The 16,927-nt window shown below is 49.6% G+C and overlaps 1 protein-coding gene across 2 annotated transcripts in view; it reads right to left on the bottom strand.

The window, feature by feature from the left end:
- VPS13A (vacuolar protein sorting 13 homolog A) overlaps nucleotides 1–16,927 on the bottom strand; it is a 320,730-nt gene that overhangs the window by 184,430 nt on the left and 119,373 nt on the right. For both annotated transcript variants that reach the window (XM_069763032.1, XM_069763023.1), the window contains exon 22: nucleotides 16,795–16,912. In XM_069763032.1, coding sequence (XP_069619133.1) covers nucleotides 16,795–16,912 — 118 coding nt within the window. The remainder of the gene's footprint in view (nucleotides 1–16,794; nucleotides 16,913–16,927) is intronic.

Consider the following 16,927-nt stretch of genomic DNA (forward strand, 5'->3'; position numbering starts at 1 on the left):
GGGATGATGTTGTGGAAGAGGTGGAGGATGAGGAGTCACCTTTTCCATCAGCTTCTGGAGAGTCAGCGCCACGTGGTTCCTCACAAAGGGGTACGCAGGGGCCACTTTGTGAGGAGGATGAGGAGGAGTCAATTGAGGAGGAAGAGCTCCTTCCAGAGGAGGGAGTGACACAATTGTCCAGTGGTCAGTGTGTACAGCGAGGGTGGGGTGATGACGAGCGGGCAGAGATCATGTCTCAAGCAGGGGACAGCGTTTCTGGGCCAGTTGGCAGTCTGCAGCACATGGTGGATTTCATGCTGCAGTGCCTGAGAAACGACCGCCGCATAGACCACATTCTCAACATGCCTGATTATTGGGTGTTCACCCTCCTCGATCCTTGCTACCGGGACAACGTCCAAAACCTCATCCCAGCGTTGACCCGGGAGCGTAAAATGCGGGAGTACCACGACACACTGGTGAATTCCATCATCTTCTCCAGTCCAACTGAGAGGAGTGCTGCTAGTGCTTTACAAAGCAGCTCAGTGCGTCGAGGCAGTGGGGGAGGCTCTGCACAAAGAGGGAGCAGAAGCAGTGCCTCTGCCCAAGGCAAGCCCAGTATGGCACAACTGTGGCAAACTTGTGTGTGACCGCCCCAAATGTCTACACCATCACCGGCGGCTCCAGTCAGCAGGAGGCAACGGTTCCGTCAGATGGTGACAGACTACATAGCTTGCCCTCTTACTGTACTCCCAGACGGCTCTTCCCCGTTCAAGTTTTGGGTCTCTAAGCTGGATACATGGCCAGAGCTAAGCCAGTATGCATTGGAGGTGCTGGCTTGCCCTGCGGCTAGTGTCTTATCGGAATGTGTCTTTAGAGCCGCAGGTGGTGTACTAACAGACCGTCGCATGCGACTATCCTCCGATAACGTTGACCGGCTTACTTTCCTGAAAATGAACCAGGCCTGGATCTCGCAGGAATTTGCCACTCCTCTGCCTGATTAAGTAATTGGGTGTCATCCAGGTCTCCTGATGTGTTCATCTTTCTACCACCTGAACTGCTATTCCTGGGCTCCAACACCGCAAGTTGCGGCTCAGAAGTGCAGGCTGCACAGTCAAAACATACGACCCAGTGTTATTGGGTCTCAGTAACGTCAGCTGATCCCCAGCTGTGTAGCCGGCAATGTGTCGTGCCACCGCCACGCTGGCACAACAACCTAAATGTAAGGGAACCTTTTCCTCCCCCCACCCCCGGCGTTTGTTACTGAAAGAGCCACCTTGTGCAGCAGTAATGCTGCACAAGGAAAAGGTAGCTCTTTTAGTTTAGCTCCTTGCACACGCAGAATTTAACACTTATAAAATGTGTTCACTGATACCGTTATACCGTCCCGGAGCTGGGACTTTCCTTCATAATGTGACGCAGCACAGCCGTCATTCCTACCCCCTTGGTGCCATGCGCTGCCTCCTCAGCATTGTTTGAAGCGGTGACGGAGCCTGCGCTGTTCTGTTATCCCTTGGCCATGCCCAATTTGCGCTGCCTGTCTTCTGACATAATTTGGTGTCAGGCTGGCTGCGCCTGTGCGCCCGCGCTGCCCGAGATCTCGCCTCGCAGTGTCTTCTGATTGAATCACACTGCGAGCCTGGGATCCATGGGCATGCGCAGTGCATATCTTCCCCTCGGGCTCTCGCTCATCTCCCTCCGCCTTCCCTCCCTTCCGCCGTCAGCTGATCCCTAATAGCATGCCACGGCCGTGACGCCGCACAGTCTGAAGAAGAGGGAAGGAGGGGAGTGAGAGTCAAGGATATGCACTGTGCATGCCCATGGATCCAAGGCCCGCAGTGGGATTACATTAGACGACACTGCGAGGTGGGATCTGTAGCAGCGTGGACGCACAGGCACTCACAGCCTGACACCAAATTATGTCAGAAGACAGGCAGCGCAAATTGGGCATGGCCAAGGGATAACAGAACAGCGCAGGCTCCGTGACAGCTTAAAACAACGCTGAGGAGGCAGCGCACGGCACCAAGGGGATAGGAATGACAGCTGTGCTGCGTCCCATTACGAAGGAAATTCCCACCTCCGGGACGGTTTTACGGTATAAGGGGACACATTTTTAGTGTTTACTTCTGTGTTTGCAAGGAGCATAATTAAAAGAGCAACCTTTTCCTTTTGCATCCTTAGTGCTGCACAAGATGGCTCTTTCAGCTACAAACGTCTTGGGGAAGGGGGGGGGGGTGTTAAAGGTTCCCTTTCAACTTGCTCCAATCTGGCTTCGGCCTACACTCTGTTCCTCTGCTCCTCCTGCTGTCCCTGGGCTCTAACACCGCCAGTTGGTGCCTGGAAGTGCTGTCTGCACAGTCAACAGTCGCTCCTCTGTTATTGGGGTTCAGTAACGTCAGCTGATCCCCAGCTATGTGCGCGGCAATACCTCCAATCTGCTCCTCCTGCTGTCCCTGGGCTCTAACACCGCCAGTTGGTGCCTGGAAGTGCTGTGTGCACAGTCAACAGTCGCTCCTCTGTTATCGGGGTTCAGTAACGTCAGCTGATCCTCAGCTGTGTATGTGGCAACGTGTCATGCGACCGCCACGCTGGCACAACAAAAATGTAAGGGAACCTGTTCCCCACCCCCCCTAGGCGTTTGTTACTGAAAGAGCCACCTTGTGCAGCACTAATACTGCACAAGGAAAAGGTCGCTCTTGAAATTATGCTCCTTGGAAACGCTGAACTACACACTCATGTAATGTGTCCCCTCACACCGTCAAACCGTCCCGGAGGTGGCACTTTCCTTTGTAATGTGACGCAGCATAGCTGTCATTCCTACCCCCTTGGCTCCGTGCGCTGCCTCCTTAGCGTTGTTTGATTCTGTCATGGACCCTGCGCTGTTATGTTATCCCTTGGCCATGCACAGTTTGCGCTGCCCGTCCTCTGACATCATTTGTTGTCGTCCTGGCTGCGCCTGTGCGTCCACGCTGCCCGAAATCCCACCTCGCAGTGTTGTCTAATGTGATCCCACAGTGGGCCTGGTATCCATGGCCATGCGCAGTGCATATACTAGCCTCTCACTCCCCTTCTTCATGCTTCTTCAGACTAGGCAGCGTCAGCTGATCCCTAATAGCATGCCACGGCCATGACGCCGCACAGTCTGAAGAAGCCGGAAGGAGGGGAGTGATTGGCGATGATATGCACTGCGCATGCCCATGGATCCCAGGCCCGCAGTGGGATTACATTAGATGACACTGCGAGGTTGGATCTCGGGCAGCTTGGACACACAGGCACTGCCAGCCTGACACCTAAATGATGTCAGAAAACGGGCACCGCTAACTGTGCATGGCCAAGGGATAACATTACAGCGCGGGCTCCGTGACAGAACCAAACAACGTTGAGGAGGTGGCGCACGGCACCAAGGGGGTTGGAATGACGGCTGTGCTGTGTCACATCACAAAGGAAAGTCCCACCTCCGGGACGGTTTAACGGTGTGAGGGGACACATTATATGAGTGTGTACTTCAGCGTTTGCAAGGAGCATAATTTTAGGAGCCACCATTTTCCATGTGCAATATTACTGCTGTACAAGATGGTTCTTTCAGCAACAAATGCCTGGGGGGGGGGGGGGGGTTAAAGGTTCCATTCAACTTGCTCCACTGCAGGCTTCGGCCTACACTCTGCTCCTTTTTGATTCCCTGGGTTTCAACACTGTCAGTTGTCACCTGGAAGTGTTGTCTACACAGAAAAAACACTCGCTGATGTGTCAGTGGGGTTCAGCACCGCCAGCTGTTCCCCTGCTGTGTAGTCGGCAACGTGTCCAGCACAAGCCACGCTGGCACAACAGAACAAAAGCTGCCTCCAGTGCAGGCTTCGGCCTACACTCTGCTCCTCTCCTCCTCCTGCTGTCCCTGGGCTCTAACACCGCCAGTTTTTGCCCGGACGTGCTAGCTGCACAGAGAAAAACACCAGCCAATGTGTCAGTAGGGTTCAGCACCGCCAGCTGTTCCCCTGCTGTGTAGCCGGCATCGTGTCCTGCAAATGCCATGCAGGCACCTGAACTGAAATTAAAGGGAACCTGCCCCCCCCCCCAGATGTTTCTATGTATAGCAGCCACCTTGTACAGCAGTACTGCTGCATTTGTACAAGGTGGCTGACTTTTTCTCCTTGCCCACGTTGAATTTAACACGTACAAAATGTGTCTCATTACAGACCATTTCACAGCCCCTGAGGTGTGATTCTCCTTTTTAAATGGCACGCAGCACCCCCCTTGGTAGCGCTGCCCGTCTTCTGACATCATTGGTTGGCTGGCTGTGCCTGTGCGTCTGCCCTGCTCAACACAACGCCCCTCGTTGTCTGATCTATTTTGATTGCGAGGGTGTGATTGATGGGCATGTGCAGTGCATATGTTCGCCTGTCTTAACTCATCTCCTTCCGCCTTCTTCAGACTGTGCGGCCTCATGGCCGCAGCATGCGATAAGGGATCAGCGGAGACCGCCCAGTCTGAAGCAGGTGTAAGGACATGAGTTAGCGGCGAACATATTTACTGCGCAAGGCCATGAATCCCAGCTCTGCAGTGTGAATTATTGAAAACACACTGTGGGTCTGGGATTCATGGCCATCGCTAACCGCACCGGCCGACATGAAATGAGGTGAGAAGACAGGCAGCGCTCACAGCGCATGGCCAAGGGATCACAAGAGCGCAGACTCCTGTAGAGCAAATAACAACGCTCATGAGGCTGCGTCCAGCACCAAGGCGTTATTTTTTGTGCACCTGTGCTGCGTCTCCTTAAAAACACAAGTCACACCTCCAATACAGTCTTACTGTATAATGGGCAAAATTGTGTACGTCTTTCATTCTGCGTGTGCAATGAGCCAAATTTAAAGAGCAACCTTTCACTTATGTAGCATTACTGCTGCACAAGGTGTGGCTCTTCTACATTGTACCGCCAGCTGTTCCCCTGCTGTGTAGTCGGCAACGTGTCCAGCACAAGCCACGCTGGCACAACAGAACAAAAGCTGCCACCAGTGCAGGCTTCGGCCTACACTCTGCTCCTCTCCTCCTCCTGCTCACCCAGGGCTCTATCAACGCCAGTTGGGGCCCGGAAGTGCTAGCTGCACAGAGAAAAACACCAGCCAATGTGTTAGTGGGGTTCAGCACCGCCAGCTGTTCCCCTGCTGTGTAGCTGGCAACGTGTCCTGCAAACGCCATGCAGGCACCTGAACTGAAATTAAAGGGAACCTGCCCCCCCCAGGTGTTTCTATGTATAACAGCCACCTTGTACAGCAGTAATGCTGCATTTGTACAAGGTGGCTGACTTTCTCCTTGCCCACGTGCAACTAAACACCTACAAAATGTGTCTCATTGGAGACCATTACACTGTCCCAGAGGTGTGACTTTCCTTGTTAAGGATACGCAGCACCACCCTTGTTAGCGCTGCCTGTCTTCTGACATCATTGGTTGGCTGCTTGTGCTTGTGCGTCCGCCCTGCCCGACACAACGCCCCTCGTTGTCTCATATTTTGACTGCGAGGGTGTGATTGATGGGCATATGCAGTGCATATGTTCGCCTGTCTTCACTCATCTCTTTCCGCCTTCTTCAGACTGTGCGGCCTCATGGCCGCGGCATGCGATAAGGGATCAGCCGAGGCCGCCCAGTCTGAAGCAGGTGTAAGGACATGTGTGAGCGGCAAACATATTTACTGCACAAGGCCACGAATCACAGCCCCGCAGTGTGACTTTATGAAAAGACACTGTGGGTCTGGGATTCATGACCATCGCTAACCGCACCGGCCAAAGTGAAATGAGGTGAGAAGACAGTCAGCGCTCACAGCGCATGGCCAAGGGCTAACAAGAGCGCAGACTCCTGTACAGCAAATAACAACGCTCAGGAGGCTGCGCCCAGCACCAAGGCGTTATTTTTGGACACATGTGCCGCGTCTCCTTAAAAAGACAAGTCACGCCTCCAATACAGTTCTACTGTACAATGGGCAAAATTGTGTACGTCTTTCATTCTGCGTGTGCAATGAGCAAAATGTAAAGAGCAACCTTTCACTTGTGGAGCATTACTGCTGCACAAGGTGTGGCTCTTCTACATTGTAACACCTGAGGGTGGGTTAAAGGTTACCTTTGAAATTGGTTCAATTAGGCTTCGGTGTTGTGGATTCTGTTTTTGGGCTCCCTCTGGTGGTTACAGATGGTACTGGGTGACTTGTGTTTTCTGCGGTCTCTGGTGTCCACCTGTTCTATCAGGATATGGGAGTTTCCTATTTAACCTGGATTTCTTGTCATTTCCTCGCCGGCTTTCAATGTAATCAGTGTGTCTTGTTACCTCTGCTTCCCGCTTCTGTAATCTTCAGGACAAGCTAAGTTTTTGATTTTCCTGTTCCACGTTTTGCTTAATGTTTGTCTTAGTCCAGCTTGCAGATATGTGATTCCTTTTTGCTGGTTGCTCTACTGGGCTGATATTACTCCTCATGTTCCATGAGTTGGCACATGAGTTCAAGTATTTTCAGGATGGTTTTTTGTAGGGTTTTTCGCTGACCGCGCAGTTCACTTTTGTATCCTCTGCTATCTAGCTTTAGCGGGCCTCATTTTGCTGAATCTGTTTTCATAACTACGTATGTGCTTTCCTCTCATTTCACCGTCATTACATGTGGGGGGCTGCTATTTCTGTGGGGTGTTTCTCTGGAGGCAAGAGAGGTCTGTGTTTCTTCTAATAGGGGAAGTTAGTCCTTCGGCTGGCGCGAGACGTCTAGGAATCATCGTAGGCACGTTCCCCAGCTACAGCTAGTTGTGTGTTTAGGTTCAGGATCGCGGTCAGCTCAGTTTCCATCACCCTAGAGCTTGTTTTGTTTTTTGTGCTTGTCCTTTTGTGATCCCCTGCCATTGGGATCATGACAGTATAGCCGGCCGACAAGTGGTAATCGTATTGGCTGAAGTAGGAGGAAAAGTAGTCTGAGTAAGTTTTTTTTTTTTTCTCCCCTCAGAGTTTGCTGCCTAGCCTTAATTGCAGCCTGGCTGCGTCTTACCTCCTCTTAATCCTTGAATGGCTCTGACCTCAGCTGTTTATCATGGACATCCAGAGTTTGGCTTCCAGCCTGAATAATCTTGCTGCTAAGGTTCAAAATATACAAGATTTTGTTGTACATGCTCCTATGTCTGAACCTAGAATTCCTATCCCAGAGTTTTTTTCTGGAGATAGATCTAGTTTTCTGAATTTTAGGAACAATTGCAAGTTGTTTCTTTCTTTGAAATCTCGCTCCTCTGGAGACCCTGCTCAGCAAGTCAAAATTGTTATATCTTTCCTGCGGGGTGACCCTCAGAATTGGGCATTTGCATTGGCACCAGGGGATCCTGCGTTGCTCAATGTGGATGCGTTTTTTCTGGCATTGGGTTTGCTCTATGAGGAACCTAACCTAGAGATTCAGGCTGAAAAAGCTTTATTGGCTCTCTCTCAGGGGCAAGATGAAGCAGAAATATATTGTCAGAAATTTCGGAAATGGTCGGTGCTTACTCAGTGGAATGAGTGCGCCATGGCTGCAAGATTCAGAGATGGCCTTTCTGAGGCCATTAAAGATGTTATGGTGGGGTTCCCTGCGCCTACAGGTCTGAATGAGTCTATGACTATGGCTATTCAGATTGATCGGCGTTTACGGGAGCGCAAACCTGTGCACCATTTGGCGGTGTCTTCTGAACAGGCACCTGAGACAATGCAATGTGATAGAATTCAGTCCAGAAGTGAACGGCAAAACTATAGGCGGAAAAATGGGTTGTGTTTTTATTGTGGTGATTCAGCTCATGTTATATCAGCATGCTCTAAACGCACAAAAAAGGTTGATAAGTCTGTTGCCTTTAGTACTTTACAGTCTAAGTTCATTCTGTCTGTGACTCTGATTTGTTCATTATCAGCCATTTCCGTCGATGCCTATGTGGATTCAGGCGCTGCCCTGAGTCTTATGGATTGGTCATTTGCCAACCGCTGTGGGTTTAGTCTAGAGCCTCTGGAAGTCCCTATTCCTTTGAAAGGAATTGACTCTACACCTTTGGCTATCAACAAACCTCAGTACTGGACACAAGTGACCATGCGTATGACTCCCGTTCATCAGGAGGTGATTCGCTTCCTGGTACTGTATAATTTACATGATGTCTTAGTGCTTGGTCTGCCATGGTTACAAACTCATAACCCAGTCTTGGACTGGAAAACGATGTCTGTGTTAAGCTGGGGATGTCAGGGGGTTCATGATGATGCACCTCCGATTTCTATCGCTTCATCTACTCCTTCTGAGGTTCCTGTATTTTTGTCTGATTATCGGGATGTTTTTGAGGAGCCTAAGCTCAATTCGCTTCCTCCTCACAGGGATTGCGATTGTGCTATAGATTTGATTCCTGGCAGTAAATTTCCTAAAGGACGTTTGTTCAATCTGTCAGTGCCAGAGCATACTGCTATGCGGGATTATGTTAAGGAGTCCTTGGAAAAGGGACATATCCGTCCATCTTCGTCCCCTTTGGGAGCAGGTTTTTTTTTTCGTGGCCAAAAAGGATGGTTCCTTGAGGCCTTGTATAGATTACCGTCTTTTGAATAAGATTACAGTCAAATATCAGTATCCTTTGCCATTGTTGACTGATTTGTTCGCTCGCATTAAGGGGGCTAAATGGTTCACTAAGATTGATCTTCTGGGTGCGTATAATCTTGTGCGGATAAAGCAGGGTGATGAGTGGAAAACCGCATTTAATACGCCTGAGGGCCATTTTGAGTATTTGGTGATGCCTTTTGGACTTTCTAATGCTCCTTCTGTCTTCCAGTCCTTTATGCACGATATTTTCCGTGAATATCTGGATAAATTTATGATTGTGTATTTGGATGATGTTTTGTTTTTTTCTGATGACTGGGAGTCCCATGTTCAGCAGGTCAGGAAGGTGTTTCGGGTCCTGCGGGCCAATTCTTTGTTTGTAAAAGGTTCAAAGTGTCTCTTTGGAGTCCAGAAGATTTCTTTTTTTGGGGTATATTTTTTCCCCTTCTACTATTGAGATGGATCCCGTCAAGGTTCAGGCTATTTGTGACTGGACGCAGCCTACATCTCTTAAGAGTCTACAGAAGTTCTTGGGCTTTGCTAATTTTTATCGTCGTTTCATAACTAATTTTTCTAGTGTTGTTAAGCCTTTGACGGATTTGACTAAGAAGGGTGCTGATGTTGCTGATTGGTCTCCTGCGGCTGTGGAGGCCTTTCAGGAACTTAAGCACCGGTTTTCTTCTGCTCCTGTGTTGCGTCAGCCAGATGTTTCGCTTCCTTTTCAAGTTGAGGTTGATGCGTCCGAGATTGGAGCGGGGGCGGTTTTGTCGCAGAGAAGCTCCGATTGCTCAGTGATGAAGCCATGTGCGTTCTTTTCTAGAAAGTTTTCGCCCACTGAGCGGAATTATGATGTTGGTAATCGGGAGCTTTTGGCCATGAAGTGGGCATTTGAGGAGTGGCGTCATTGGCTTGAGGGTGCTAGACATCGTGTGGTGGTCTTGACTGATCACAAAAATCTGATGTACCTTGAGTCTGCCAAGCGTCTGAATCCTAGACAGGCTCGTTGGTCACTGTTTTTCTCCCGTTTCGATTTTGTGGTTTCATACCTGCCAGGTTCAAAGAATGTGAAGGTGGATGCTCTTTCTAGGAGTTTTGTGCCTGACTCCCCTGGAAATTCTGAGCCCACTGGTATCCTTAGGGATGGGGTGATTTTGTCGGCTGTCTCCCCAGACTTGCGACGTGCTTTGCAGGAGTTTCAGGCGGATAAACCTGATCGTTGTCCGCCTGAAAGACTGTTTGTTCCGGATAATTGGACCAGTAGAGTCATCTCCGAGGTCCATTCTTCTGCGTTGGCAGGTCATCCTGGAATATTTGGTACTAGAGACTTGGTGGCCAGGTCTTTTTGGTGGCCTTCCTTGTCGAGGGATGTGCGTTCTTTTGTGCAGTCTTGTGAAGTTTGCGCTCGGGCTAAGCCTTGCTGTTCTCGGGCCAGTGGATTGTTGTCACCTTTGCCTATCCCGAAGAGGCCTTGGACGCACATTTCCATGGACTTTATTTCGGATCTCCCTGTCTCTCAAAAAATGTCCGTCATCTGGGTTGTGTGTGACCGCTTTTCTAAGATGGTTCATCTGGTACCCTTGCCTAAGTTGCCTTCCTCCTCTGAGTTGGTCCCTCTGTTTTTTCAGAACGTGGTTCGTTTGCATGGGATTCCGGAGAACATCGTTTCTGACAGGGGATCCCAGTTTGTGTCTAGATTTTGGCGGACGTTCTGTGCTAAGATGGGCATTGATTTGTCCTTTTCGTCTGCATTCCATCCTCAGACGAATGGCCAGACGGAACGAACTAATCAGACCTTGGAAACTTATTTAAGGTGTTTTGTTTCCGCTGATCAAGATGACTGGGTTACCTTTTTGCCGCTTGCCGAATTCGCCCTTAATAATCGGGCTAGTTCTGCTACCTTGGTTTCTCCTTTCTTTTATAATTCGGGGTTTCATCCTCGTTTTTCCTCTGGTCAGGTGGAGCCTTCTGATTGTCCTGGAGTGGACATGGTGGTGGATAGGTTGCATCAGATTTGGAGTCATGTGGTGGACAATTTGAAGTTGTCCCAGGAGAGGGCTCAGCAGTTTGCTAATCGCCGTCACCGCGTGGGTCCTCGACTTCGTGTTGGGGACTTGGTGTGGTTGTCTTCTCGTTTTGTTCCTATGAAGGTCTCTTCTCCTAAGTTCAAGCCTCGGTTCATCGGTCCCTATAGGATCTTGGAAATTCTTAACCCTGTGTCGTTTCGTTTGGATCTCCCGGCATCGTTTGCTATTCATAATGTGTTCCATCGGTCGTTGTTGCGGAAGTATGAGGTACCTGTTGTTCCTTCGCTTGAACCTCCTGCTCCGGTGCTGGTGGAGGGAGAATTGGAGTATGTTGTGGAGAAGATCTTGGATTCTTGTGTTTCCAGACGGAAACTCCAATATTTGGTCAAGTGGAAGGGTTATGGTCAGGAGGATAATTCTTGGGTGGTTGCCTCTGATGTTCATGCTGCTGATTTGGTCCGTGCATTTCATAGGGCTCATCCTGGTCGCCCTGGTGGTTCTCGTGAGGGTTCGGTGACCCCTCCTCAAGGGGGGGTACTGTTGTGGATTCTGTTTTTGGGCTCCCTCTGGTGGTTACAGATGGTACTGGGTGACTTGTGTTTTCTGCGGTCTCTGGTGTCCACCTGTTCTATCAGGATATGGGAGTTTCCTATTTAACCTGGCTTTCTTGTCATTTCCTCGCCGGCTTTCAATGTAATCAGTGTGTCTTGTTACCTCTGCTTCCCGCTTCTGTAATCTTCAGGACAAGCTAAGTTTTTGATTTTCCTGTTCCACATTTTGCTTAATGTTTGTCTTAGTCCAGCTTGCAGATATGTGATTCCTTTTTGCTGGTTGCTCTACTGGGCTGATATTACTCCTCATGTTCCATGAGTTGGCACATGAGTTCAAGTATTTTCAGGATGGTTTTTTGTAGGGTTTTTCGCTGACCGCGCAGTTCACTTTTGTATCCTCTGCTATCTAGCTTTAGCGGGCCTCATTTTGCTGAATCTGTTTTCATAACTACGTATGTGCTTTCCTCTCATTTCACCGTCATTACATGTGGGGGGCTGCTATAATAATCTTTATTTTTATATATAGTGCTAACATATTCCGCAGCGCTTTACAGCTATTTCTGTGGGGTGTTTCTCTGGAGGCAAGAGAGGTCTGTGTTTCTTCTAATAGGGGAAGTTAGTCCTTCGGCTGGCGCGAGACGTCTAGGAATCATCGTAGGCACGTTCCCCGGCTACAGCTAGTTGTGTGTTTAGGTTCAGGATCGCGGTCAGCTCAGTTTCCATCACCCTAGAGCTTGTTTTGTTTTTTGTGCTTGTCCTTTTGTGATCCCCTGCCATTGGGATCATGACACTTCGGCCTACACTCTGCTCCTCTCCTCCTCCTGCTGTCCCTGGGCTCTAACACCGCCAGTTTTTGCCCGGAAGTGCTAGCTGCACAGAGAAAAACACCAGCCAATGTGTCAGTGGGGTTCAGCACCGCCAGCTGTTCCCCCGCTGTGTAGCCGGCATCGTGTCCTGCAAACGCAACGCAGACACAAAGCTGCCTCCAGTGCAGGCTTCTGCCTACACTATGCTCCCCCTGCTTACCCTTTGCTCCAACACCGCTAGTTGGGGCTCTAGGAAGACAATCTTTAATAGGCAATGCTTCCGGGTTCCAGCAGCGCCAGCTGGTTCTCGGCAGTGTTTTTGTCACGGGTACTCCCTTGTGCCCAGCCTGGTTCCAGCACCGTCAGCTGTTTCCGGGTACTGTCAAACTCACTGAGACACCTATGCTTTGCCCCGTCGTGTTGCGGTCAGGTTAGCCAACTCCAGGGTGCCTCCAGTTTAGGAGCTTCCTATGTGGGCTGCGTGAATTGGCAGTCAAGGCTGGTTCTGTAGTGCCAGTAGGCCAAGCTCCCCCTGTAGGACTGTTGGGGTTCGGTAACTGCGGCTGCCTCGCGGCCTAGCTGTTCTCTCCTCTCCTGTGGACCTTCTGGTCCACCACCTGGTTCCAGCACCGTCAGCTGGTTCCGGGCAGAGCCTTTGGCTTAGGTGCCTCCTCCTGGGTATCAGAGTTCCGCCAACGCCAGGCGGTCCTTGGTAGTGCTTTTAAGCGCGGGCACCTACAGCTTAGTAACCGGGTTCCAGCACCGTCAGCTGGTCCTCGGTGCCATTGGCTCTTGCACACTGGGGCAATGCATCCGGGTTCCAGCACCGCCAGCTGGTTCTCGGCAGTGTTTTTGTCACGGGTACTCCCTCGTGCCCAGCCTGGCTCCAGCACCGTCAGCTGTTTCCGGGTACTGTCAAGCTCACTGAGACACCTATGCGTTGCCCCGTCGTGTTGCGGTCGGGTTAGCCAACTCCAGGGTGCCTCCAGTTTAGGAGCTTCCTATGTGGGCTGAGTGAATTGGCAGTCAAGGCTGGTTCTGTAGTGCCAGTAGGCCAAGCTCCCCCTGTAGGACTGTTGGGGTTCGGTAACTGCGGTTGCCTCGCGGCCTAGCTGTTCTCTCCTCTCCTGTGGACCTTCTGGTCCACATCCTGGTTCCAGCACCGTCAGCTGGTTCCGGGCAGAGCCTTTGGCTTAGGTGCCTCCTCCTGGGTATCCGAGTTCCGCCAACGCCAGGCGGTCCTTGGTAGTGCTTTTAAGCGCGGGCACCTACAGCTTAGTAACTGGGTTCCAGCACCGTCAGCTGGTCCTCGGTGCCATTGGCTCTTGCACACTGGGGCAACGCATCCGGGTTCCAGCACCGCCAGCTGGTTCTCGGCAGTGTTTTTGTCACGGGTACTCCCTCGTGCCCAGCCTGGTTCCAGCACCGTCATCTGTTTCCGGGTACTGTCAAACTCACTGAGACAACTATGCGTTGCCCCGTCGTGTTGCGGTCGGGTTAGCCAACTCCAGGGTGCCTCCAGTTTAGGAGCTTCCTATGTGGGCTGCGTGAATTGGCAGTCAAGGCTGGTTCTGTAGTGCCAGTAGGCTAAGCTCCCCCTGTAGGACTGTTGGGGTTCGGTAACTGCGGCTGCCTCGCGGCCTAGCTGTTCTCTCCTCTCCTGTGGACCTTCTGGTCCACATCCTGGTTCCAGTAACGTCCGCTGGTCCTCGGTAGTTCCATTGGCTCTTGGACCTTCGGCTACCCATCCGGGTTCCAGTACCGTCAGCTGGTTCTCGGCAGTGTCTTTTGCTCTTGTACCTTGTGCTCCCCATGCTGGTTCCAGTAACGTCAGCTGGTTCCGGGCAGAGCCTTTGGCTTAGGTGCCTCCTTCTGGGTATCCGAGTTCCGCCAACGTCAGGCGGTCCTTGGTAGTGCTTTTTAGCACGGGTACCTCCTGCTTAGTAACCGGGTTCCAGTAACGTCAGCTGGTCCTCGGTAGTTCCATAGGCTCTTGAACCTTCGGGTAGCCATCCGAGTTCCAGTTCCATCAGCTGGTTCTTGGCATTTTCTCAGTCTTCTTGTACCTTCTGCTACATTTCCAAGTTGAAGACCCTAAAGTCGACGACCCGGAAGACCACCCCTAAGATGACGACGACACCAGAGACGACAACCAGTGAGATGACGACGACCCTGGAGATGACGACCCTGAAGACCACCCCGATGACGACGACGACGGCGGAGACGACGACCCTGGAGACGACGACCCTAGAGACGACGACATGGAAGACCGAGAAGCAGAAGAACAAGAGGCTGCAGAACAAAGAGCAGAAGAACATTAAGCATAACACTTAATATCAGAGCAAAAGATATTATCTAAATTATATGCAGAAGAAGACTAAGCAGTGTATGGGGGTGAGTCCGTTCCTCCTCGTGGTGCCCCTCGATAAAACCTGATGCTGCAGGCCAAACTGAACGCGGACAAATGTAACTTTTGTGACAGGCAGAACGGAAGGTGTAATCTTCAAACTTTTATAGATAATTACAGGAATGCCTGTCACAAATGAGAATATGATGAAGACGTAGAATAGGAAGAATAATAACAGTTGAATAAAATGAATATGAAGAATGTAATAAAAAAAAAAATAGGTAGAAGATGAAGAAGAAGATGAATAAGGTGAAGAAGAGGTTGATGTCAAAGATGCTGATTTTGATGAAGATGAAAGTGTGGGAAAAGGAAAAAAAAAGAAGGGGAAGGGCGTGGAATAGTGAAACATCAATATCTGACAAAATAAAAAAAAATTTACATAGTCAATATCTTTGTCACTCCGAACGTCTTTAAAAAAAAAAAAAATCATGCTATTCTATTTGATTGGGCTAAACCTTTATGCCTTTAATGTCTCCGCCACCTCCCCAAATACATCCTGCATTATTCTTAGTTGTTTTCCATCATGTAGAATGAACCTACAAGGAAAGAAAGGGTTTATTTTAATTCCGATATTTTGGTCCCATTGACTTGCATTGGGATCGGGTATCGGTATCGGCGATATCCGATATTTTTTGAATATCGGCCGATCCAATCCGATACCGATACTTTCCGATATCGGAAGGTATCGCTCAACACTAGTAGAAACCCATCAATTCCAACTCCAACCCTAACACAGCCCTAACCCCAACACACCCTTAACCCTAATCCCAACCCTAACCACAACCTTAACCACAACCTTAACCACAAACCTAACGCCCAACCCTAACACAACTCTAACCCCATCCGTAACCCCAACACAACCCTAGCCCAACCCTAACCACAGCTCTAACTCCAACCCAAACACCAACCCTAACAGCGGAGGTACCGGGAAGGTTCGGGGGACCACATTTAGCTCTCCTCTGATATGCCAGATCATATCAGAGGAGAGAGAAATTAATGTAAACAAAGGACCTTTTTTTAAATCGCTGTTATTCGGTGAATAACGGCGTTCACTGTTGTGAATTCTGCTTTTGGGCTCCCTCCGGTGGTTGTAGGTGGTAATGCAGTTGTCCCTGGGCGGCAGTCCTGGACAGGTGTATCTGCCGATTGCAGTTCTGACTGGGGTATTTAGGTTTGCAGGACTCATTAGTCCTTGACAGTTGTCAATGTTTCTTGGGAAGTGTTGGACCTCTGTCTGGCTTCTCCTGCTTAGCTGCCAATTCAGCAAAGATAAGTGTGTGTTTCTTTTTCTATGGCACACAAGCTGTGTGCTTGTTTTTTTTTATTGTATTCCTGCTCTGTGTGTAGGAGTCTCTGGAGTTGCAGATATACGTTCCACGTCTTTAGTTAGATGGAGGAATTTTTTGTATAATCTGCTGTGGATATTTTTGGAAGGGTTTTAATACTGACCGCACAGAACTCTGTCCTATCCTTTCCTATTTTAGCTAGAGTGTCCTCTTGTGCTAAACCCTGTTTTCTGACTGTGTGTCTTTCCTCTACTACTCACAGCCAATATTTGTGGGGGGGCTGCCTATCCTTTGGGGTTCTGCTCTGAGGCAAGGTAGAATTCCTATTTCCATCTTCAGGGGTATTTAGTCCTCGGGCTGTGACGAGGTGTCTAGGGCTTGTTAGGTACACCCCACGGCTACTTCTAGTTGTGGTGTTAAGATCAGGATTTGCGGTCAGTATAGTTACCACCTACTCCAGTGAAAGTTTTCATGCTGCTCCAAGGTCACCGGATCATAACAGTTCACGTGACTGTGGATGGTATAAACCGACCCGAATCATGTTCTCCAGGGTCTCAGCTACCCTTGTTTGCTGAGACCTCTGAGATTTTCTAACGCTTGGGGGCGCTATACACTTATTTCTCAGAGCTGATAAAAAGCAGCGCTGATGAATAAGGCACCTTAACTGCTGCTGTTAAAAGGCGTATCAGCGGTCGTTAAGGGGTTAACAGCTGGGGGTGGAGCGTCGCTCCATCCACGGCTGTTCGAGGCACATGATGGCTGATTAAATCAGCTGTCGTGGAGGAAATGATGTGGGCTCAATATGTTTTTTATTTCTTGTTCATCATATAACATCGCGCTTTACAGACATTATCATTACTGTCCCCATTGGGGCTCACAATCTAAATTCCCTATCAATAGTTCTTTGGAGTTTGCAGATGTCGTGCTAACCAATGAGCCACCATGCTGCCCTCAGAATAATCATAAAATTAGCATTTGATAGCATCAGATGAAGTGAGCCACAATAGATCTATCAAGTAACAACTACATTTGAGTCTGTTGTACTACATCAAAGCTATACCAAAATACTATAAAAAGAAATAGGTAAAGATGAAGCAAAGTTAATATTTACGATAGCTTATATTAAGTGTTCCATAGGCATTTAAGCTAGTGGACAGGTTGTAATAAATAAAAATAATTCGTATGCTTACTTGGGCATCCTGGCCTCTGTAACCACCATGGCACGGCTGAAGTCCACTCTGAGATCCATTGGCTCAAGGATATGCTGAGCAGAATGCTTTTGTGTGCGAGCCTCTTTCCATTTCTCATCTAGAAGAAGCAATG

This window comes from Ranitomeya imitator, chromosome 1 (assembly GCF_032444005.1).
Source record: "Ranitomeya imitator isolate aRanImi1 chromosome 1, aRanImi1.pri, whole genome shotgun sequence".
In the NCBI taxonomy this organism is placed as follows: Eukaryota; Metazoa; Chordata; class Amphibia; order Anura; family Dendrobatidae; genus Ranitomeya; species Ranitomeya imitator.